Source organism: Delphinus delphis, chromosome 20 (genome assembly GCF_949987515.2).
Source record: "Delphinus delphis chromosome 20, mDelDel1.2, whole genome shotgun sequence".
In the NCBI taxonomy this organism is placed as follows: domain Eukaryota; kingdom Metazoa; phylum Chordata; class Mammalia; order Artiodactyla; family Delphinidae; genus Delphinus; species Delphinus delphis.
In genome coordinates, this window is record NC_082702.1 from 45,311,901 (window position 1) to 45,336,240 (window position 24,340).

General features: G+C 37.0%; 2 protein-coding genes across 2 annotated transcripts in view; both read left to right on the plus strand.

Annotated features, from left to right (window-relative positions):
• Nucleotides 1-310: 310 nt before the first annotated feature.
• Nucleotides 311-7,649, plus strand: CMTR2 (cap methyltransferase 2). The gene is made up of 2 exons (XM_060000507.1): nucleotides 311-426; nucleotides 4,049-7,649. Exon 2 carries the CDS (start codon nucleotides 4,068-4,070, stop codon nucleotides 6,366-6,368), a length of 2,301 nt encoding a protein of 766 aa, XP_059856490.1. The 5' UTR covers nucleotides 311-426; nucleotides 4,049-4,067; the 3' UTR covers nucleotides 6,369-7,649.
• The window catches only part of HYDIN (HYDIN axonemal central pair apparatus protein), a 432,285-nt gene continuing 408,272 nt past the window's right edge, over nucleotides 328-24,340 (plus strand). The window contains exons 1-2 of the mRNA XM_060000506.1: nucleotides 328-426; nucleotides 22,729-22,848. The gene's annotated coding sequence lies outside the window, so the exon portion shown is untranslated. The remainder of the gene's footprint in view (nucleotides 427-22,728; nucleotides 22,849-24,340) is intronic.

The following is a 24,340-nucleotide window of genomic DNA, read 5'->3' on the forward strand; positions in this document are numbered from 1 at the left end:
AGTTTCCCAGCTTCTGCACCTGAGGAGAAACGAAACCTAGAGAGCCGAGGTCTCGGCGCTGCGAGAGTCGCTGGCGTGCGTAACGTTGACGTGTGACGCCAGCCGGGCCTTGAGGCGCATGCGCGAGCGTGTGTCAGAGTTCTCGGGCCGTCGTCTGCCGACTTTCGGCGGCGGCGCACCCTGGAGGAGTGCTTCTGCTCCGTGTGTCCTGCAGCACTAGAGTAAGGAGGGCAGGTCCCTGCCTCCTTCCCGGCCTCCCGGCGCGCCACCTGCCTTCACTGTGTCGGGGACACAGAAGGCCTGAAGGAGCGACGCTCCCGGAAATCATCCCCACGAGCGGAAGTGGAGAATGCCCTCCTCGAGTGAGGAGAGGGAGTGAAGCGCAGCCTCTGTAGAGTCTGGGGGCTGAGGTGGGCGTGAGCGAAGGTAATCCAGGCCCTGGTTCCGAGCCCGGGTCCTCCTTCGACTTTCCAGTGGGTTAGGCAGGGGCTGGAACTGAAGTTCCTCCGGGTCAGGGACCGGGCCGTTCGAATGGAGCTTGGGACTCACTTCCACCAGAGGAAACTAGGTCTTGGGTGCTCCTCGCCCAAAGTAAAGCGCTGGATACACACTAGGCATTATTTTCACCGTTTCTAGGAGGAGGAGGAGTTGGCGGAAACACTTCCAAAACTCTTTCGTTTAAGTGTTGGTTGGAGGAGTAACAATTGTATATGAGATATTGCGGGTTTTGTGCTGGCCGGCGAATTTTGCGGGTATTCTCTTCGTGGCTTTGAGCAGGGGGTCTACATGACTCCCTACTCGACTCTGCAAAACAAGAATGGTAATACCCTCGTAGCAGAATTACAGTGCCACAAAGCTCTTTGGAGTGCTTAATGAGAGGGACAGAGGAACACATACTGGAAACTTTTACCTTTTATCCTGTAAACCACAAGCATTTTTGTTGTTAAGCATTGCGGTGCTAGAGTGACGTTGAAGTGCATTGTTAAGACATTCAGAACCTAGTCGGAGGAGTGCCTTTTGTGCTAATCTGATATCCCTTCAATTATTCGATAAATACTTATTGAGTGCTTACTGTGTACTGAGTGCTTACTGTTCTAACTTCTTGGAATGATAAGTGAGTAAAGAAAACAAAGATCCCTGCCATGTGGAGCTTAGGTTGTAGTTTTGGGAAGACAGTTAACAGTAAACATAAATAAGTAAATTATGTGTTAGAAGGAAAAGAGTGCCATGGAAAAAAGAAAAAAAAATACAGCAAGGTTCTTACCTTTACTTTACCATTGGTAATGCAAGATGCAATTTTAAATTAGGATGTCCGGGTAGGCTTCACAGAGGAAGTGACACTTGAGTAAATTCTTGAAGGAGGTAGGGGAAGTAACTATGCAGATATCTGAGGGAAGAGCATTCCAGGCGGAGGGACTAACTCGTGCATAGACAGACTTTCCCCTTGCAGTGTGTCTGAGGTCTTACCTGAACAGCAAGAGAGCCTGTGTGGCTGGAACACAATTAGTAAGAGGGGTAGTATTAGAAAATGAGGTTAGAGATGGAGTGGGGGGTGGAGGACAGACATCTTCAAGGGCCTTGTAAGTTACTGTGAAGACTTTGGCCCTTACTTTGAGATGGGGAGCCACTGCAGCCCAGTTTTGAGCAGAGCAGGGATACAATCTAATTTAGGTCTTACAAAGTTACTGTGGTGGGTATGTTTCAGAATAGAATGTAAGAGGCAAGGGTAGAAGCAAAGAGACCAGTGAGAAGGCTATGGGAGTAATCCAGGAGAGAGTTGACAGTGTCTACAATCAGGAGGCTGATAGCTGGAGGTGGGTGAGAAGCAGTTGGATTCTGGGAATTTGATAGTAGGAAACAATGTTTGGATAATTTGTGGATTATTGACCTGAACATTATTCAATATAATATACAATTTATATATAAATATATAATTTTGGTCTGTGTTCCACAGGTATAGTTGGGAAGAACAATGGAGTGTTTGAATCACTTTAGTTGTTTTCCTGTGAGAATAATTACCTATTAGCTTAAGTAAGATTTCAGAGCTTACCTACAACCATTAATTAATATGTGAAGTTCATGACTAAAATCAGACTTTTTCCAAAATAGAATATAGTTGAAATCTAAAAGTTGTAGTTTCCAGTTAGCAAAGTGTGAATTAGGACAGAATAACTTGTTGTAGTAAACTCTTATTTACTTTTATTTAGGATTTTAGTGAATGCGTTCTTTTTGCCATCTTTCAGAAGTTTGTCTAATATAGCTTCTAACAGTTAAAAAAAATCTAAGGTAAGAAAAATATATTAATGGGTAACTGTGATTATCTGCAATTTTTGTGCAATGTGTAAATATATGGTGGCAAACAGAAATGGCTAAGAAGATACTTGTTACTTTAAGAAGTTTACAAGCTAGTAGAGTAGACAGACTTATAAATAATTTTTTTAACATCTTTATTGGGGTATAATTGCTTTACAATGGTGTGTTAGTTTCTGCTGTACTTATGAATAATTTAAATAAAATGTAGGGCTTCCCTGGTGGCTCAGTGGTTGGGAGTCTGCCTGCCGATGCAGGGGACACGGGTTCGGGCCCCGGTCCGGGGAGATCCCACGTGCCGTGGAGCGGCTGGGCCCGTGAGCCATGGCCGTTGGGCCTGCGCGTCCGGAGCCTGTGCTCTGCTCTGCAACAGGAGAGGCAACAGTGAGAGGCCCACATACAGCTTAAAAAAAAAAAAAAAAAAAGTAGAAGGATGAAAAAGTGTGTTAAGAGAAGAGTACAAATGCTAATAGAATAGTCTTCTGGCTGTTATTTTGTTTATTGTATTGCCCGCTCACCTTTATCTCCCATTTTAATCTTCAGGCTGGTGTAGAATGTATTGAACATGCTAAGTAAATGCAGTAGTCATGAACTGAAGCACCTATTGATTAACATTGTGCCAGCAAGTACCGTGTAATACTCATTGCTGTATCTGCTGGAATTTAGAACTTTTCCAACACTATGCCATTAAGCTTTGCTTCTTTCTCTTGTACCCCATCCCCTTCCATTGGACAGATGTTTTTGGTTTCTTAGGCAGTGTTAGAACACAGAATGTAGGGTTACTATTTGTAATTTGTATATTCGTTAAGGATATTTCTTCAGTTTAAAATTATTCTATCAAAGTGTATTAAGTTTTTGTGCAAAAAATTAATATTTTATAATACAAGCATGGAGCTGTCTGACCAGCCATATAAAGCAGGAATCTAGTTTAGAGACATGCCAGGGTGAACTATAGGTCAGTTTCAACATTGATCAGGAGGCTAACCTGTCAGGTACACCACAGTTGACAAGCAATATGGTGATGAGTGTTTGCTGGTAGCCTGCAAAGGCGATTTGGTACCACCAAAGTGTGTGATTTAGCAAGAGAGTGAGATCTGGACAGAGGATATATTTGGCAATCTTTGTAGGTGAGTAAGTGGGTGGTGTCAGAGAGGTCTGGTAACAGGACCAGTGCTGGGTTCAGGTGCGGCAACCTCTCCTGGAAGGAAGTGAGATTTGGAGGGAGCTAAAAAAAGCTAAAAGTCACTTGTTAGAGTTTGATCAAAGGTCACGTTCAGGGATGAATCTTAGTCTAAGTAAGTGTTTGGGGCCCTGTGGGCAGTGTCTCAGTGATGGGTAGAGGAGAACTTTGGAGAGGAGCTCGGTGCGTTACTTTGGTAATAAGAGCTGCCAGTCACTGATGAATATTTTTTGGTATATGCTTTTTATATGCTAGCATGTTTTATCCTCATCTAAAAAAATGATACCTCAATTTTTTAAATAAGAAACTGAGATGTAGAGTTATTTGCCCACAGCCTCTTACTAAGCTGTAAATGGCAGTGCTGGGATTTGAGCCCAGGTCTATCGGATAGCAAAGCCTTTATTCTTCATTCCAGATTGCCTCATCATGTAATGAACTGTGCTGACATTAGTCCTCCCATTTTTTGTGGGTTGTCATGATTGTGATCCAGTTTGCTGTGGATGAGTTTTCACTCACTAATAAATTTGATTCATTTAATTGTGTGTTTTCTTTTTCTAGATTTTAATTTAATTTGAAAATGAGTAAGTGCAGAAAGCTACCACTGGGTTCAAGTCCTGAGACATTCAGCCCAGATGTTCTTGCTGATATTTTTGAACTCTTTGCCAAGAACTTTTCTTATGGCAAGCCACTTAACGATGAGTGGCAGTTACCAGATTCCAGTGAGATTTTCACCTGTGACCACACGGAATTCAATGTGTTTCTTGATTTGAAGAGCTCCCTAAATGAAGTGAAAAACCTACTGAGTGATAAGAAATTGGATGAGTGGCATGAGCACACGGCTTTCACTAATAAAGCTGGGAAAATAATTTCTCATGTGAGAAAATCTGTGAACGCTGAACTTTGTACTCAAGCATGGTGTAAGTTTCATGAAATTTTGTGTAGCTTTCCACTTATTCCACAGGAAGCTTTTCAGAAGGGAAAACTGAATTCTCTACACCTTTGTGAAGCTCCTGGAGCTTTTATAGCTAGTCTCAATCACTACTTAAAATCCCATCGATTCCCCTGTGATTGGAGTTGGGTGGCTAATACTTTGAATCCATACCATGAAGCAAATGACAATCTTATGATGATTACGGATGACCGACTTATTGCAAATACCTTACGTTGCTGGTACTTTGGTCCAGATAACACCGGCGATATCATGACCTTGAAATATCTGACTGGACTTCAGAATTTCATAAGCAGCATGGATACCATTCACTTGATCACTGCAGATGGAAGTTTTGATTGCCAAGGAAACCCAGGTGAACAAGAAGCTTTAGTCTCTTCTTTGCATTACTGTGAAGCTGTCACTGCTCTGATGACTCTTGGAAGTGGTGGCTCTTTTGTTCTGAAGATGTTTACTTTGTTTGAACATTGTTCCATAAACCTGATGTACCTGCTAAACTGTTCTTTTGACAAAGTCCATGTTTTCAAACCTGCTACCAGCAAGGCAGGAAACTCAGAAGTCTATGTGGTATGTCTCTACTATAAGGGAAGAGAGGCAATCTATCCTCTTTTATCTAAGATGGTGCTGAATTTTGGGCCTGAAATGACCAGGAAAGCTCTCTTTCCCCATCACATGATTCCCGAATCTTTTCTTAAAAGACATGAAGAATGTTGTGTGTTCTTTCATAAATACCAGCTAGAGACTATTTCCGAGAACATTCGTCTGTTTGAGTGCATGGGAGAAGGGGAAAAAGCAAAGCTGAATAGTTTAAGGGACTATGCTGTTCAGTATTTCATGCAAAAGTTTCAATTGAAGCCTCTTTCCAGAAATAATTGGCTAGTGAAAAAATCTAATATTGGTTGTAGTACAAATACAAAATGGTTTGGGCAGAGGAACAGATATTTTAAAACCTACAATGAAAGGAAAATGCTGGAAACCCTTTCATGGAAAGATAAGGTGGCCAAAGGGTACTTTGATAGTTGGGCTGAAGAACATGCTGCATATCATCCTGGGCAAAGTGCTCTTTTAGAAGGGACAGCTTCCAATCTTGAGTGTCACTTATGGCAGATTTTACAGGGAAAGAAACTGCCAAGGGTAAACTGTTCTCCTTTCTGTGATGGTGAAATTTTAAAGGCTCTTAATGAAGCAATTGAAAAGTCATTGGGAGGAGCCTTGAATTTGGATTCCAAGTTTAGGCCAAAACAGCAGTATTGTTGTTCTTGTCACATTTTTTCTGAAGAATTGGTATTTTCTGAGGTGTTTAGCCTTACAAAATGCCTTCAGGATGAGCAGGATGTAGAACCCAGCAACCAAGTAAAGTGCCTGCTTGTGGGTTTTCCAGCTCTCCAACATGTCAAAATACATATACCATTGGAAGTTCAGCTCTTGGAATCAGCTGAACTCATGACTTTTAGCTGTTCATTGCTTCATGATGGAGACCCAGCTTACCAGCAGTTATTTTTGGACTGCCTTCTACATTCATTGCAGCAGCTTCATACAGGAGATATTATGATTTTGCCTGTACTTTCTTGTTTTACAAGATTTATGGCTGGTTTGATCTTTGTACTCCACAGCTGTTTTAGATTCATCACGTTTTCTTGTCCCACCTCTTCCGAGCCCCTGAAGACTTGTGCAGTTCTGCTTTGTGTTGGTTATCAAGACCTTCCAAACCCAGTTTTCCGGTATCTGCAGAATGTGAATGAATTGTTGAGCGCTTTGGTTAACTCTGATGCACCCCAGCAGGTTTTACAGTTTGTGCCAATGGAGGTGCTCCTTAAGGGCACACTACTTGATTTTTTGTGGGATTTGAATGCTACCATTGCTAAAAGGCATTTGCATTTGATTATTCAAGGAGAGAGAGAAGAAATCATCAGCAGCCTTCAGTTATGAAGTTGAACTTGTCCTTTCTGAGATTTAACTTCATGGCATCTTTCAGTTTCCACTGGTATTGCATCCCTTTGTATTGATTTAAAACCTTTATTTTGAGGAAAGGACAACTTTTGCATCATTTAAAGTTTCATTTTTTCTGGAAAGCCATCAGCTAGTTCTGACCTCTAGGGTATATACACTCACAGACATAGAGTTTTCTATGTGGTAGAATATATGCAGTGATGATATTCAACCTCAAACATGAGAAGTGTGTATGAGCTTGGGGTGGACACACCCATGCTTGCATATGCAGTTTATGCAGTTGGTCTTATTTATCTGCTTAAGATTTGCACCTGTGTGCCTTCATTCAGATTAGATTTTTTTTCCAACTAATTTTCTTCCAGTGGCTAATACTGTTACTGAATTGATAGAGGTCTTTGATGAAAGGAGGTGAGCCACTACTCAGCAACAGTAATTTCCTTTAATACTGACCATGTCAGTTATGGATATGTGGAATTCATCATGCCAGACATCTTGATACATGCCATTCATTGCCTTTAGGCCATCGATCCAGTTTACTTCTGTGGTTTAAATGAAGCTACTGTGCTGTTTTATAAATATTTTACTTAACCACAACCATCCAACTAGAAAGGATATCAAGACAGCTTCGAACCAAAGATCATGTTTAAAAAAATGAAAAATTATTGTGTCTAAAACACTCCTATATGAGTAAAATGTTTCACTTAGCAATGGTATGTAATTTTTAACTTCTGGGAAATAATCTGTGAACAGAAAGATTTTTTTAAATTGCAAAGTAATGTTTATGGTCTCATAATATGGACATGTGAATGTGATGAATGTAGTGAGTACTGAAGAGAAATTTTAACACTTTCAGAATGATGGTATAACATTAAAATTTTTTTAATTTTCATTAATTCTTTTTTTCAGTATGAAAGTAGCACTTTACCAGAAGATTAACCATGAGATCGTTACTTTATCAATTACGTTTGATTTCTTTTGAATTATATGTATTTGTCAGTATAAATGGGCTATTCTGGCCAACTGAATTAAGCAGATCTTTGTTACTTTGAAATTCTGCACAGTGAAGAATATGTGTATTGTCACATGTGCATTTTAGACATTTTTGTTAGTTATATGAAAAGTAAACATATTCTTTGATGTATTTGGTTGACAAATATTAACCTGAATTTTTTCATGTTCTTTGCTATTTTGAGTTCCATTATAGATTTATGAATAAAGTCATTAGCAGAGAGATTTTGTGTTCAGTTTTTTAAAGAGAATCATGGGAAAGTTAAAAATATAACTTGGAAACACATTTTTTTTAAAGGAAGGTTTGAATGGGAGTTAATGTTCCTTCATTTCCTCTGATTTGTATTCATTAAAATTTAGTCCTTAATATTGCAATATTTATGGAAGCTCTGCTTCAGGAAAGAAATTGAATACTTAAGGGAGGGAGGAAGAGGGTAGATGTACTTCTTGTCAGGGAGGGTGTGGAGTACTAGAGGTAGATTTCTGAAAGAAATGTGATTTTCTTCTTGTGACTTTATGGAAGCTTTTATAGTTGTATAATGGTAGAAGTCTGATAGAAAAATTGGTTACCAAGAGAGAATCAAAAACCACTCTGGGGAAACCATTTTGCGCTTAAATAGTCTTTATACCTTGGTTGATTTGGTCCAGTACAATGACTCAGTTTGTTTTTACTTGTTTTAACTATTTGATTAGAATGAAGTTGAAAGCCTAGGTCCAGGTTCTGGTACTAACACTTTCTTTTAAGCCCCTCAAATAAGTATTGAATGCTTAGTTGTTTTTAACATTAACCTGTGTTGGAATATGTAACATACCTGGTGTATGTTATAGTGTATTTTGGTTTTTAATCCAGTGTTTGGGATCAGTTGCTGTTCATCTGGTTTATTGGATTCAAATTTGCTCTAGAGGTGAGATACAACTGGAGGAAAGTTCATATTGAACCGGATGTAGCTGACGGGTACCAATGATTTATAAGAATTTCTCTTTAAGAAAAAGGGAAGGAAAAATGCTGTCTGAAAAATGAATTAAAAAATAGAGGAGGACCATAAGATGAGAGATGATTTGTATAGTTTATCAAGTTAGTTACTGTTCTTAAAAAAATTCTTTTTAGTAGATTTTGAGATTTTGAACTTAATTGTGATGCTGTTTATTTATTTATTTATTTATGGCTGCGTTGGGTCTTCGTTTCTTCGTGCGGGCTTTCTCTAGTTGTGGCGGCGGGGGGGGGAGCTACTCTTTGTTGCGTTGTGCGGGCTTCTCATTGCGGTGGCTTCTCTTGTTGCGGAGCACAGGCTCTAGGTGCGTGGGCTTCAGTAGTTATGGCATGCAGGCTCAGTAGTTGAGGCTCACGGGCTCTAGAGCGCCAGCTCAGAAGTTGTGGCATGCGGCCTTAGTTGCTCCGCATGTGTGATCTTCCCGGACCAGGGATCAAACCCATGTCCCCTGCATTGGCAGGCGGATTCTTAACCACTGCACCACCGGGGAAGTCCCAATTGTGATGCTTTATGAAAGGAATTTTTAACAGCCAGAAAATTTAAACATCACAAATGTGTTTCCTAACAAACTTAGAGAAAGAGGTCTTACACATTTACTTTCTTCAATATTGATTTTTGTTCTCCCTAAGAGAAAAGTCAGTTTTGTATTTTAGTGAGGGCTTTTATATATTATCCTAATGTCACATAAATATTTAAATGTGTTAAAAGTATCTTTTCTGAATAAATTTAAAATCCAAATTTGTGGACTTTCTCTATCTTTAATTATTTTGTTTAAAAAGATTTGCATTAAAAATTTTTTTCTACTCCAAAAATCTTGGAGTGTAATGAAAGAAGCAAGATATTAGGATAGTTGGAAAAAGCATGTTTATTATGCTTTTGTTATTTTACTTATCTTTGATGAGAATACTGGGTCTTTTAAATATTTAAACCTTATCTTTTATTTCCAGATGAGATCATTAATTGAATAGTTTTAATGTTAGTTACGGTACTGTTATATGTGGTATGGGTATATGAAATCAGTTAATACCTCACATTTTTAGAAATGAAAATATTGATTATAAACCCAATCAAAATCTTATTTTCCATGTTTAAATATTTAATACTTTTCATTGATTTTTTTAAACAGGGCAACATATTTCGTTTAGTGTATTTTTGCTTTTGAAGGTGAAAGTACGAAAAAGGAGATTTTTAGTTTTGTTTCAGTTTTTAAAATTGTCTCAAGCAGTAAATGATTATTACTTTTTATAAAACCAGTACCTCCTTACAAAGATTTTAACCAAAGCATGAGAGGTTTTCTGTTAATTTTTATGTTCTAAAAAAATAAAAACATTTACTAATTACACTGGTACAATTACGTCTTAAATTTCCTTTGTAATCTGTTTAATACAATTTGAACAATACTTAGACTTAATATAGATATTATCCTTTATTAAAATGATGAAAAATTATTATACTTAGATGGTACAGATAGCCAAGGCCTGGCTGAAAATTTGTTTACAACATAGTTACTATTGAAAAGAGAGACTCAATTATTTGATAATAGGCCTCCCCACCTTTTTTTTTTTTTTTAAGTTAGATTAAAACTTATTTCTGGATGATCTTAGTAGAACTAACTATAAAACAAAAATCCCAATATTTCCTAATAAATTTCTATTTGGATGGTAAATGTTTTTCCTGTTGGCCTAATGGCCAAGTAGCAAAAAACTAAAAACTTGATGCTACATATAGTCACTTATAATATGTTGGTATGTTTTAGGGCATGTAATTAAAACAATAATCCTCAATAAATTTGTAATAAGTTATTTTTTATTTTGTGCTTCCAATCAGTGCATTCTTTAGTTTATATAAAATAGTTTATATAAAATTTTTGAATAAGAAGGGATTCCCCTGCCCTCCCCCCCATTCTGTTATTTGTTTTTTCTTAGTTTTGGTCAATACAGAAAATGAAGGTAATTTATCTTTGGATAAGTACAAGTTTATACTGGAATGTTTTGGGAAGAGGTGAAGCTGCTTTATAGCCACAGATATGGAAGATGCCAACTGTTCTTTACTAGTGAAAATATTTAGAAATTATCTGTCACTGAGCATAGGTTTGCATTTAATTTCACTCAATTGAAAATTTTATTTAAAAGTGTAATCTGCTTATGTTCATATATAGGTTGCGTACTCATTTACAAATTGTACCCATAATAGTGTTTTTCTAATTTACTCAAGATCTTGACCGTTGTGTTTTTACAGAGTGTCTTAATAGATTAACTAGGTGTAATCATTCTATGTTCATTTATACCAAGTGCAGGAGCATCAGTTTAGCCTGTTACCAGGGATTTAATAATATTTAATATTGCAGCCACATTGTTGATTTGTGGCTTAAATTTGTTATGATATAGTTAAGGAACACATTTGTAGAGATTGTTCTTTTTCTCTATGTACACTATGCTAAAAAGATACTTTTATTTTGAAAAGTTTACATATCTTTGTGGATAAACCTATTTTGTTTACATGTATATCTACATCTTTTTTCTCTTTAAGGGTTTAGGATTTAAGATTGTGTGCATCAACACCAAATTAATTTACTGGGCAAGACAGATGGGCTTTTACTGTCTAGACTTTTGGGAGTTCTATTCTGTTTCCAGTGAACTCCAGGACTGAAAATTTAGTTTTTATACTAGACTAGCTGAGAAAATTCAAAACAAGCACAGATATCCTAATGAATTTCTTTTTTTTTTGTTGTTAGAGTAAACATCATTCCTGCAACTATCCTGTAACTCAAGTAATGTTAATCTCGTCCTGGAGCTGTTTTTATTTCACTTACTGCTTGGGTCATTCAATTTGAAAATTTTTGATTGATTTTTCTGCTCTCTGGAACATTTTATTTGCAGTATTATATATATATATATATTTTATTGAGGTATAGTTGATGCACAATATTATATAAGTTTCAGGTGTACAACATAGTTGAGAATTTTTAAAGATTATATTCCATTTGAACATTACTTACATTGTTCTTTCTTTTTTTCCCCCATTCTCTCTTTTTCTTGCCAGAATTATAAACTCAAGGGCAAGGCACTATGACATATACTTATTTTGTATCTAATATTGTCAATATAGGTGTTTATAGAATACTATTTGATTTTGTGTTTTTATTATAGAAAACTTTCAAACATATACAACATTAAAATTAGATAACAGCCCCCCATACCCTCACCCAGTTACCATAACTATCCACATTTTTCTGAACTAATTTTATCCTCTACTTTTTTTTTGGAGTATTTTGAAGCAAATTCATGAAATATCTCTAACAGATATCACACCTAACAAAATATCATCCAATACTTAGTCTGTGTTTAATTTTTCCAGATTGTCTCAAAAATGGCTTTTTACAGTTGACTCAAATAAGGATCCAAATAAGGCTCACACATTGCATTTACTTAATATGTCTCCAAAGTCTCTCCATCTATTGAGTCCCTCTCCCAACATTTTCTTTAACATGCTAATTTAACTGTCCTGTAGTTTTCCACATTCTGTGTTTGGCTGATTATTTTATCTTTTAACTTGTATATATGCCACACATTGTCTATAAAATGGTAGTTAGATCTAGAGAATTGATTGCTTTTGGCAAGGATACTTCATAAGTGGTGTTGTGTACTTCCTTTTCTATCATGCCACAAAGCACAAAATGGCTGGTTGCCCCCTCTCAGTGACATTAGCGTTAGTCAGAGATTCAGATATCAATTTTATTTTTACACTACTAAGTTTTCTATCAACCTTTCACTTAATAGCATTGGCTTCTATTGAGTATTGATTTTTAGCTCTATTAGGGGTTGCAAATTAGTGGTTTTCTGACTACATTTCTTCTGTACTAATTGGACTTTATAATATGTTCTTGAGGTCATCAACTATTTCTTCCTGAAGCATTTTGTTCAGAAAAAGCTGGAGAAATGCTTAATTTTTAAAAAATTAATTTTTTTTATTGAGGTATAGTTGATTTGCAATATTGTATTAGTTTCAGGTATACAACATAGTGATTCAAAATTTTTATAGTTTATACTCCATTTATAGTTATTATAAAATATTGGCTATATTCCCTGTGCTGTACAGTATATCCTTGTAGCTTATTTATTTTATACATAGTAGTCTGTATCTCTTAATCCCCTACCCCTATTTCCCCCTCCCCTCTTTCCTTTCCCCACTGGTAACCACTAGTTTGTTCTCTATATCTGTCACTCAGTTTCTTTTTTATTATATTCACTAGTTTAATTTTAGAGTCCACATATAAATGATAACATTCGGTATTTGTCTTTCTCTGCCTGACTTATTTCACTAAGCATAATATTCTCTAGGTTCATCCATGTTGCTGCAAATGGCAAAATTTCAATCTTTTTTATGGCCGAGTAGTATTCCATTGTATATGTATACCACATCTTCTTTACCCACTCATATTGATGGGCACTTAGGTTGCTTCCATATTCTTGGCTATTGTAAATAATGCTGCTGTGGACTTTGGGGTGCATGCATATTTTTAAATTAGTGTTTTTGTTTTCTTTAGATAAATACCTAGGAGTGGAATTGATGGATCACATGATAGTTCTATATTTAGTTTTTGAGAACCCTCCATACTGTTTTTCATAGTGGCTACACCAATTTACATTCCCACCAACAACGTACAATGGTTCCCTTTTCTCCACGTCCTTGCCAACATTTGTTACATGTGGTTGTTTTGATGATAGCCATTCTGACAGATGTGAGGTACCTGAGATCTCGTTGTGGTTTTGATTTGCGTTTCTCTGATGATTAGCCATGTTGGGCATCTTTCCATGTGCCTGTTGGCCATCTGTGTGTCTTTGGAAAAATGCCTGTTCAGATCTTCTGCCCATTTTAAAATTAGGTTGGTTGGGTTTTTTTTGGTATCGAGTTACATATTTCAGATATTAATCCCTTATTGGTCATATCATTTGCAAATACCTTCTCCCATTCAGTAGGTTGTTTTTTATTTTGTTGATGGTTTCCTTTGCTGTGTAAAAGCTTTTAAGTTTAATTAGGTCCCATTTGTTTGCTTCTGTTTCCTTTGCAGTAGGAGACAGATCAAAAAATATATATTGCTACAGTTTATATCAAAGAGTGTTCTGCCTATATTTTCTTATAGGAGTTTTATGGTTTCTGGTCTTATAAATGCTTAATTTTAAAAAACACTTTATCAGTTTTCAGATAAGTAAGTTGGTGTCTTAGCAACCTCCAGGGGTGACAAAATTTTTTTTTGCAGTTGTTTTTTTAAACTATCTCTAGGACCTCATGGGTGGTTATATATTTGATGTGTGTTTTTTTTTTTTTTTTTTTTTTTTTTTTTGCGGTATGCGGGTCTCTCACTGTTGTGGCCCCTCCCGTTGCGGAGCACAGGCTCTGGGCGCGCAGGCTCAGTGGCCATGGCTCACGGGCCCAGCTGCTCCGCGGCATGTGGGATCCTCCCGGACCGGGGCACGAACCCGTGTCTCCTGCATTGGCAGGCGGACTCTCAACCACTGCGCCACCAGGGAAGCCCTATTTGATGTATCTTAATCCATTACAATTATTGTTCTCACTTGATGCTTGAATTATCCTATTTGACATGGGTGTGTGGGAGAGAGACTCCTTCAAGTTGATACTATGTCATTTTTTACATAATTCAAACAGTCTTTGATACTTTCTGGCACAGCATGTGCCAGTTTCATCTTTTATATTTTCTGCCTAGACCTGATGTCATCCTGACCTTAGTGGGAATGTCTGCAGTGCTGTGGTTCTCAAGATTTTTGGTGTCAAGACCCCTTTATGCTCTTAGAAATTATTGAGGAATCCAAAGAACTTTAGTTTATGGGAGTTTATCTGTTGATATTTTCCATATCAGAAATTAAAACTGAGAAAAATTTTGTTGGTTAATTCAAAAATAATGATAAAACCATTATATGTCAATATAAATATTTTTATGAAAAATAACTTTAAAAACAAAATTTAGTGAGAAGCATGGCATTGTTTACATTTTTGCAAATCTTTTTTTTTGTCTTTATAATAGAAGATGGCTAGAATCTCATATCTGTTCTTACATTCAGTCTGTTGTGACACAGTTTTGATTGAAGTACTTAAAATCTGGCCTCACATGACTATGTGATTGAGAAATGGAGGCGTATTTAACAACCTCTTTATGTAATTATGGATATTCTTTGATGCTACTCTAGAATGTGACAGGTAATAGTTTCTTAAAAGTTGGTTGCAATGAAGAATCTTAAACTATATTAATAACATTTTATACTCTGTTACACTAACATCCACTGGTCTGTCTTGCACTTTGAGAGGGTCACTTACCCACATGTGGTTTTGTAACACCATGAATTTGTCATTTGGAAAATATCAGTTCATTGAATTTTGTACATCTTGCAAATGTTGACACATTTGATTATATGGTATCAAAAATAAATCACATTTTTAAACATCCCCACTAATCTCATCAGAGAAATCTAAGTACTGAGAAGCTGTCACGCTCACAGTGGTGGACAAAATTTTTCTAAAATTCTGATTTTCACTTGAGTGCTTGAATTTTATCATGGCAGCAAATATTGTCAGTTGTTTTCCTTGAAGTGACAGCTCACTTTATCAATTTTTGAGAAAATATCTGTCAAAAATTCTCAAGTCTGAATAACTATAGTTTGTCTGCTGGTTGTTCTTTAAAATGAAAATGGTGTTCCATGAAAAATGCACCATTTCGGTTTACAACTCAGTCCACAAATGCTTCCTGGAGACAGCCATCCTACTTGGATATGCAGCAGAAGTGCTTCATGTGTAGTTCCCATTTCTTCACCTAGAATATTAAAGACATACTCAAGCATTGAGACAATAAAATTCCTCGTGTTTACTTCATCAAAGATATTCATAGGTAAAAATGGCTTCCCCTCCCGCCACTATGATATGTGTGATGAAGAATGACTACTAGTATAGTTTGTTGCCACTACCATGATTTGTGCTAAGACACCAGCAATTTTGCCCACTGCTTTTGCATAACATTCACTAGTAACATAGTGAAAAGGGGAAATAATGTCTTGGTTGGGTCCACATACCACACTTTGAGAACTGGGGCTCTGGTGTTTCCCCATTATATCAGCTGCTGAGTTTTTAAAAGTTTATTTCATTATTTTTATTTATATTAATGAGGTGTTCCTATTTTTGAGGCTTTTAAAAACATAAATGAGTGTTCAATTTTCCATTTTTTTAAATCTGTGAAGATAAGCATATTTTTCTCTTTAGCTCTATTAATATGATTAGTTGTATTAGTGGATTTCCCAATATTGAACTCCTCTTAACATTTCTGAAATAAGCACTGCTTGATCTTGATGGATTATTGGATTCTGTTTGCTAATAGTAGTTACAATATTTGCATTAATATTTATAAGTGAAATTGGTCTGTAGTTTTATTGAGCAGTATTTATCTGGTTTTGGAATCAATTTTATATTTGCTTTATAAAAATAATTTGGATGTTTTCTTTTTTTCCCCTGTGCACTGAAGGAGTGTAAATCGCATTTGCATCATCTGATCTTTAAGCTTTGGTAGACTGCTTTGTGAAACAAGCTGAGCCTGGTGTATTTTTGGCAGGGGAACTCATTTATGATTTCCTTTATTTCTTTTTACAAAATTCATTTGTTTAGAGCTTTTGTTTCTATTCGTGTCAGTTTTAGTATATTTACTTAGAGTGTTACTTACTTCATCTAAATTTTATTAAAATTTTTTTTTCCATAAAATTGTACAGGGTAGTCTCATGATTTAAAAAAATTTCCTGTTTTGAGTTAGTTTCTTTTGTGTGTTTGTACTTTCTTTTCAAAATCAGGTTAACTATTTCTATTTTGTTGATTAATTTTCAAAGAACCAGCTTTTTTGGTTTACTTTTTGTTTTTTCTGTTTCTAACTCATCAATTTCTGCTTTATTTTTTAAAATTGGCATATAACATTGTATTTGTTTCAGGTGTACAACATAATGGTTCAGTATATGTATATATTGCAAAATGATCACCACAATAAGACTGGTTAACATTCATCAACATACATAAGTTACAAATTTTCTATTTCTTACGATGAGAACTTTGAAGATCTACTCTCCTAGCAACTTTCAAGTATACAGTAGAGTATTTTTAACTACAGACAGTTGACTCTTGACCAACAGGGGTTTGAACTGTGCAGGTTCACTTACATGTGGATTTCTTTCACTAAATGTGTATTATATACATACACTATACTGTCCGTAGTTGGTTGAATCCATGGATGTGGAAGTGTGTATAAGGAAGGCTGAATATAAAGTTATACTTGAATATTTGACTGCATCGAGCATTGGTGCCCCTAATCCCTGACTTGTTCAAGGGTCAACTGTATATGTATTAACCTCCACCTCTGCCAACCACCAACCTATTCTCTGTATCCATGATCTCACTTTTTAAATTTTAATTTTTTATATTCTACATGTAAGTAAGATCATACGGTATCTGTCTTTCTCTGTCTGACTTATTTCAATTAGCACAATGCTCTCAAGGTCCATCCATGTTGTCACAAATGGTAGGATTTCCTTCCTTTTTTATGGGTGAATAATATCGCATAATGCATACTGCATTTTCTTTTTTTCTTTTTTTTAAATTGAAATATATTTAATGTATAATATGTTAGTTTCAGTTGTATTACGTAATGACTTTACATTTGCATACACTATGAAATGATCACCACAATGAGTCTAGTCTTGTAACTGTCCATATGCAAAGTTATCACAATATTATTGACCATATTCCTTATGCTGTATATTACATCCTTATGACTTATTTATTATATAACTGGAGGTTTATACTTTTTTTGTTTTTTTGCGGTATGTGGGCCTCTCATTGCTGTGGCCTCTCCCGTCGCGGAGCACAGGCTTCAGACGCACAGGCTCAGTGGCCATGGCTCACGGGCCCAGCCGCTCCGCGGCACGTAGGATCCTCCTGGACCAGGGCACGAACCCGCGTCCCCTGCATTGGCAGGCAGACTCCCAATCACTGCGCCACCAGGGAAGCCCGAGGTTTATACTTTTTAATCCCCTATACCTATTTCACCCTCACTTCTATTTCTGGCAGCCACCTGTTTGTTCTCTTTATCTATGAGTCTGTTTTCATTTTGTTTTGTTTGTTTTGTTATTTTAGATTCCACATAGAACTGAGATCATGAGGTATTTGTTTTTCTCTGACTTACTTACTTTACTTAGCTTATTTAATACCCTCTAGATCCATCCGTGTTGTCTCAAATGGCAAGGTTTTTTTTATGGCTTAGTAATATTCCATTGTATATATATACCACATATTCTTTATCCATTCATCTGTTGATGTACACTTAGCTTGCTTCCATATCTTGGCTATTCTAAATAATGCTGCAATGAACACTGGAGTGAATACATATATCTTTTTGAAATAGTGTTTCTGTTTTCTTCGGGTATATACCCTGAAGGGAAATTGCTGGATCATATGGCAGTTCTATTTTTAATTTTTTGAGGAAACTCCGTAGTGTTTTCCATAGTGGCTGCACCAATTTACAATCTCACCAACAGTGCACAAGGGTTCCCTTATCTCCACATCCTTTCCAACACTTGTTTTTTGTTGTCCTTTTGATAACAGCCATTCTGATAGGTGGGAGGTGATCTCTCCCTGTGGTTTTGTGATCATCTATTGAGATATCATAAGATTTTTTATCCATTTTGTGAGTGTGGTGTATCACATTGATTGATTTGCAGATGTTGATTTGCAGGGATCTTTGCATCCCTGGAATAAATCCTACTTGATCATGGTGTATGATCACTTTTAATGTATTACTGAATTTGGTTTATTGAGGTTTTTGCATCTATGATTATCAGGGATATTGGCCTATAATTTTCTTTTCTTGTGGCATCCTTGTCTGGTTTGGTATCAGGGTAATGTTGGCCTCATAAAATGAGTTTGGAAGTGTTTCTATTCTATTTTTTTGGAAGAGTTTGAGGACTGGTATTATTTCTTCTTTAAGTGTTTGGTAAAAATCACTAGTGAAGCCGTTTGCTCCTGGACTTTTGTTTATTAGAATGTTTTTGATTACTCATTCAATCTCCTCACTAGTAATCTGTCTGTTCAGATTTTCTATTTTTGTGATTCAGTCTTGGTAGTGTTTTTAGGAATTTACCTATTTTTTCTACATTGTTTAATTTGTTGGTGTACAATTGTTTATAGTAGTCTCTTATAATCCTTTGTATTTCTGTGATATCAGTTATAACGTCTCCTCTTTTATTTCTGATTTTATTTATTTGAGTCCTCTCTTTTTTTATCTTGATGAGTCTAGCTAAAGGTTTATCAATTTTATCTTTTCAAAAACCAGCTCTTGATTTCATTAATCTTTTCTATTGTGTTTTTAGTCTCTATTTCATTTATTTACACTCTGATCTTTGTTATTCCCTTCCTTCTACTAACTTTGGGCTTCATTTCTTCCTCTTTTTCTAGATGCTTGAGGTATAAAGTTAGATTATTTATTTGAGATTTTCTTATTTCTTGAGGTAGGCATTTATTACTATGAACTTCCCTCTTAGAACTGCTTTTGTGGCATCCCATGTTTTTGTATGTTGCATTTCCATTTTTATTTGCCTTAAGGTATATTTTGATTCCTCGTTTAATTTCTTTTTTAACTCACTGGTTGTTCAGTAGCATGTTGTTTAATCTCTCCATATTTGTGAATTTTCTAGTTTTCTTCTTATAATTGATTTCTAGTTGCATACCATTGTGGTTGGAGAAGTTGCTTGATATGATTTCTGTCTTCTTAAATTTATTAATACTTGTTTTGTGGCTAACATATAATCTATCCTGGAGAATGTTCTATGTGCACTCGAGAAGAATGTGTATTCTGTTGTTTTTGCATGGAATGTTCAGATACATTTGATAAGTCCTTCTAGTATAACGTGTTATTAAAGGTCAGTGTTTCCTTTTGATTTTCTGTCTGAATGATCTATCCATTAATGAAAACGGAGTATTAGAGTCCCCTATTATTCTTGTATTGCTATCTATTTCTCCCTTTATGTTTGTTAATATTTGCTTTATATATTTAGGTGCTCTTTTGTTGAGTGTGTAAATATCTCTCATTCTTTTCTGAGGGACAGCTTAGTCTGGTAAAGTTTTCTTGGTTGGCAGGTTTTTGTTTTTTTTTTCTTTTGGAAGTTTGAATATATAATCACATCACATTCTCTCTTGGACTGCAAGGTTTCTGCTGAGATATTCAGTGATAGTCTTGTGGGAGTTCTCTTGTAAGTGCCAAGCTTCCTTCTCTTGCTACTTACAAGATTTGCTCTTTTTTTATTTTTATTTTTTGCAGTTTTGTTATAATGTGTTTTGGAGAAGATCTCTTTGGGTTGAATTTGTTTGGGGACCTCTGAGCTTCATGATCTTGATGTCTAAATCTCTCCCCAGATATGGGAAATTTTTATTCATTATTTCTTTAAATAAGCTTTTTGCCCCTATCTCCCTCTCTTTTCAATCTGGGACTTCCATAATGCATAGATAATGATGATGATGGTGATTTTGGTGCCCTTAAGTCCCTTAGGGTTTCTTCATTCCCTTTCATTATTTTTTCTTTCTACCCTTCTGACTGGATCGTTTAAAATAATCTGTCTTCAAGCTCACTGATTATTTTTTTCTTCCACTTGATCGAGTCTGCTGTTGAAGCTCTTTATTGAATTCTTCAGTGCAGTTGTTGAATTCTTCACCTCTAAAGTTTCTGTTTGGTTTTTATTTATATTTTCTGTCTCTGTGTTGAAATTCTCATCTTGCTCTTATATTATTTTCCCAATTTCATTAAGATGTGTATCCATAGTCTCTTGTAGCAGTCTGACCATCTTTAGAACAATTATTTTGAATTCTTTTTTGGGTAATCTGTGGATCTCTATTTCTTTGGGGTCAATTACTGGAAGTTTACTGTGTTTCTTTGGTGGTGTCATGTTTCCCTGATTCTCCATAATCCCTGTAGCCTTGTGTATGCATTTGCACATTTGAAGGATCAGTCACCTCTTCCAAACTTTATGGACTGACTTTGGTAAGGAAAGACCTTCACCTTTGGATGGTGGCATGCTGGAGCATTTTGTCATTCTAAGTCTAGTGGTGTGGGGCACCAAGTGTGAGGGTGTGTTGTGGTTCTGGGTCCAGGAGTACATGGTGTCTTGTTAGCTCAGGCGGCTGGGTTCCACGACATTGACAATTGCATGATCCTTGGAAAGAGCTGCAGGGGTCTACAGTGGCTGCAAGGGCTCCTGGTCCTCAGTGGTGCCTCTAGGTCTAGTGGCTAGGGACCAGGGCATGTGGTAGTGGTGGTTGGAGTCAGGGTATACACATACTTGGTTGCGGGGGCAGCTGCAGGTGCCTGCATGGTGGCAGGGGCTGGCTGCAGACACCTATGCAGTGGCAAAGGCCAGAGCCAGCAGCAGGGGCCAGGACCAACTGCTGTGGCTGCACGAACAGCTGTGGAGACCCTGGCTGTTGGTATGTACTCGTTTGACTAAAGGGGCAAGCCTTAGGTGAGTGCAAGGCAGTGGAGGCTAGTGATAGGAGCTGGGGCAGGCAGCTTGCAGGCACACACTTGCAGGGGCTTGCGTCAGGCCCATGTAGCAGTACAGGCCAGTGACAGGAATCAGGGCCATCTCTGGGTCCACAAGCTGCTGAGGGGACCTTGGCTGTCTCTGTGTACTCTTGTGGCTGCAGTAACTGGCCATGGGTGCATGCACAGCAATGGGTGCGTGCACAGCAATGGGGATCAGTTTTGGGGACCTAGGCTGCAGAGACTTACTGGTAGCCAGTGTGGATCCTGGGCTTTGGTGGGGAGGGACTTGTGCAGATGGTGTCTTTGAACATGAAAACCTGTGAGGTGAAAATCTCAGCAGCAAAATCTTCAGGGGCCTGCAGTGAGTGTGCTTACTGTTGGTTTCCTCAGCAGCAAAAGCTGTTAGGGTCCTCTGCGAGCAGTCTGCTGGGATCTGCAATGAGATCTTCAGTGATAAAAGCTGGAGAGGCGGTCTACGAGTGTCCGCAAGGGCCATTGTGGTCCTCAGCAGTGAAGACTTCTGTGGTCCTCTGCAGAGCCGGCTACTGGGAACCACATTTGTTCATGCTTCAAGACTGATACTGGTAGCTCCTGCCCTTCTCTGTTCCTAGCCATCTCTAGGTATCTCAGCCTTGCTGGTCTCTGGGCAGGGTGAAAGTGAATTGGGTTCTTTGTGCAGTGCTCTGAAAGGCTGGGGAAGCTGGTTGCTCACCCCACTTTCCTTTCACTGACAAGGGAAACTTCAGGCTGAGGAGTTTCCTCTTAGCACTGAGCAGTGCCAGCCTGGGGGGTGGGATGATACAGACAAAATGAAACTATTCTTCCTACCCTTTTTTTGTGGTTATTTTCAGTTTTTTGTCTCCATTGTGTTGCTGAAGCTTCTTAAGTGGACTCCTGAGCTCTCCCAGAGCTAATTTCATTCATGGATAGGTGTCTAATTGTTATTCATTGTGTGTGTGTGTGGGTCTCCTACTCCACCATCTTGATGATGTCACCCTTGTCCAGTCCTTTAAAAATGTCACACTGTTGTCTTTTAGGTGCATGGTTTCTAACAAGATGGCTGTTATAATTGTTACATTATTTCTCTTTAGTAATGTGTCTTTTTTTCCCCTTTGCCTTCAAGATTTTCTCTTTGTTCTGTGTTTTCAGAGGTTGAATTTGATATGTCTCCATCTTGCTTGGGTATTTTTCTTGGTTGGTGGTTTAGATCTGTGGTTTGATATATGCCATTAATTTTGGAAATTCTTAGCCATTATCCCTTCAACTATTTATTTTATCACAGTCTCCTTTTTTTCTTCTGGAATTCTAATTGAACATCTATTAGATCATTTGTTGTTGTCTTACAGTTCCTGGATGCTATATTCTGTTTTTATTTTTAAATATGTTTTTCCTTCTTCAGTTTGTATGTTTAGCAAGTTCACTGATTCTTCCCTTAGCTTTGTTAAGTCTACTAATGAGCTTCTCAATAACAGTCTTGATCTCTATTACTGTGTTTTTTTTTTCTTCTAGCCTCTCTTTTTTTTTCTTACAGTTTCTCTCTCTCTGCTGAAATTCCTCATTTGACAATGAGCGTTGTCTAATTTTTCCACTGGAGCCTTTGACATATTTTTCATAGTTATTTTAAATTCCCTGTCTGATAGCACCAATTTCTGTGTCATGTATGAGTCTGGTTCTGTTGATTGTTTTGTCTCTTGGCATTGTGGGTTCTTTCTCTTGCTTTTTTTGCACACCACATTACTGGTAATTTTTTTTTTTTTAATAGGGGAGATAGAGAAGAAGGATCTGGGCAGGGCTCCATGCCTTTCCTGCAGCAGCTGCTCTTCCACTCCCCTAAGCCTGTATCATGAGGAGTGCTTTCTCAGGACTCTTGCCATCATTTTTTGTGAGTATCCATTGGAGTCTGCAGAGAGGCCGGTGAGTGGTGTGAAGTCCCCTTTATCTGCAGCCTTTAGAGCTCCATACTCTGTCACCAGCCTTCGCCAATTTCTTAACAATTCTAGGTGAATTCTTCTTACCAGTGTTCAAGTGCCCCAAGTAAACAAGTGCTTGCATTTCATGTCTCCCTGTAGGCATTTGTCTCTCATATTTGGGGCTAGTTGGCATTTCTTCAACTTCAGCTCTGTGATGGATCCAGGAAAGTCATTAACTAACTAGTTCAACTTTTTTTTTCTATTATAAGGTCTTTTCCAGCTCTCAATAGCCAAGCAGAAACCCAAAACCCAAAACCCAAAACCCGATCCTTCTTTTTACCCCCTAATATCTCTACTGGTAGGATGACTCTTTGTCCTGATTTACACCAGTCTAATTATTAATAGCATCCCCCTTACATTCAAGAGTTTCTTCATTTGGAAGATAAATTGTATGATCAGCCTGTCCTTGAAAATATTACATAATGAGGTTTCACTAGGAACATATGTTAAGTTTGGATGGATTTATTTTGGATAAAAATCAAATATTGAAGGTCATTTTGGTAATATTCAAAAGGACATGAGGAGAAAAGGTGTAAATGAAAGACATCAACCAAATCCAATGTGTAGACTTTGTTTGGATCCTGTTTCAATCCAAAACAATTTTTTTTCAACAATCAGAGTCATTTGAACATGGGCTTAGGTATGAGAAGATATTAAAAAATTATTGTTATTTGGTTAAGTATTACAATGATATTATAGTTATGGTTTTTAAAAATCTTATTTGTTATAGATAAATTCTGATGTATTTGGAAGTGAAATGGTATGATAGTGGGAATTTATTTTAAAATGCTCAAAAACAAAAATAAAGGTGAAGGGTGAGAAATGTGATAGATAAAAACGAGAATGACAAAATATTGATAATTACTGAAGCTAGGTGATAGGTAATTATTTTATTATCTCATCTTTATTGTATTTTTTGTCAGTTTCCATAATAAAAACTTTTAAAAAGAGAGATAAGAATATAATCAGGAATCTATTTCTTTAAAAAAAAAAGGCAATTATCCTAAAATTTAAAGTGGTAAAGGTGAACTTTTCTTGTGGCAGATCAGAGGTCAGGCAGCCCTGCCTAAAATTTCATTTGAAAACTTCCTGTGCTTCAGTGATTATTTAGCAAACCAGATAATCTGTGATATGACAGGTACAGGGCGAAGAAAAAGAAGTGAAATGCCACGGTTTCAATGTAGTTCAGTCCTGCAGACCCACACTGGACCAGGAGGAGGGAATGAACCTTGCAGATGTCTTATTAATCCTGGTTCAATTCAGTGTCTATTTCGTGCAACCTTACCTTAAGGATACGCTCTGCTATTCTTCCCTTTATCCAGGTTCTCACTGTCCCTCCATTCTCTCCTGTTTTCATAATTTGGAGAGACAAATGCCTTGGGAAGTGGGTAGCAAGGTTATAAA

Bases quoted from the DNA above. Each gene is read 5' to 3' on its own strand.
- CMTR2 (XM_060000507.1), top strand. From the start codon at position 4,068: ATGAGTAAGTGCAGAAAGCTACCACTGGGTTCAAGTCCTGAGACATTC.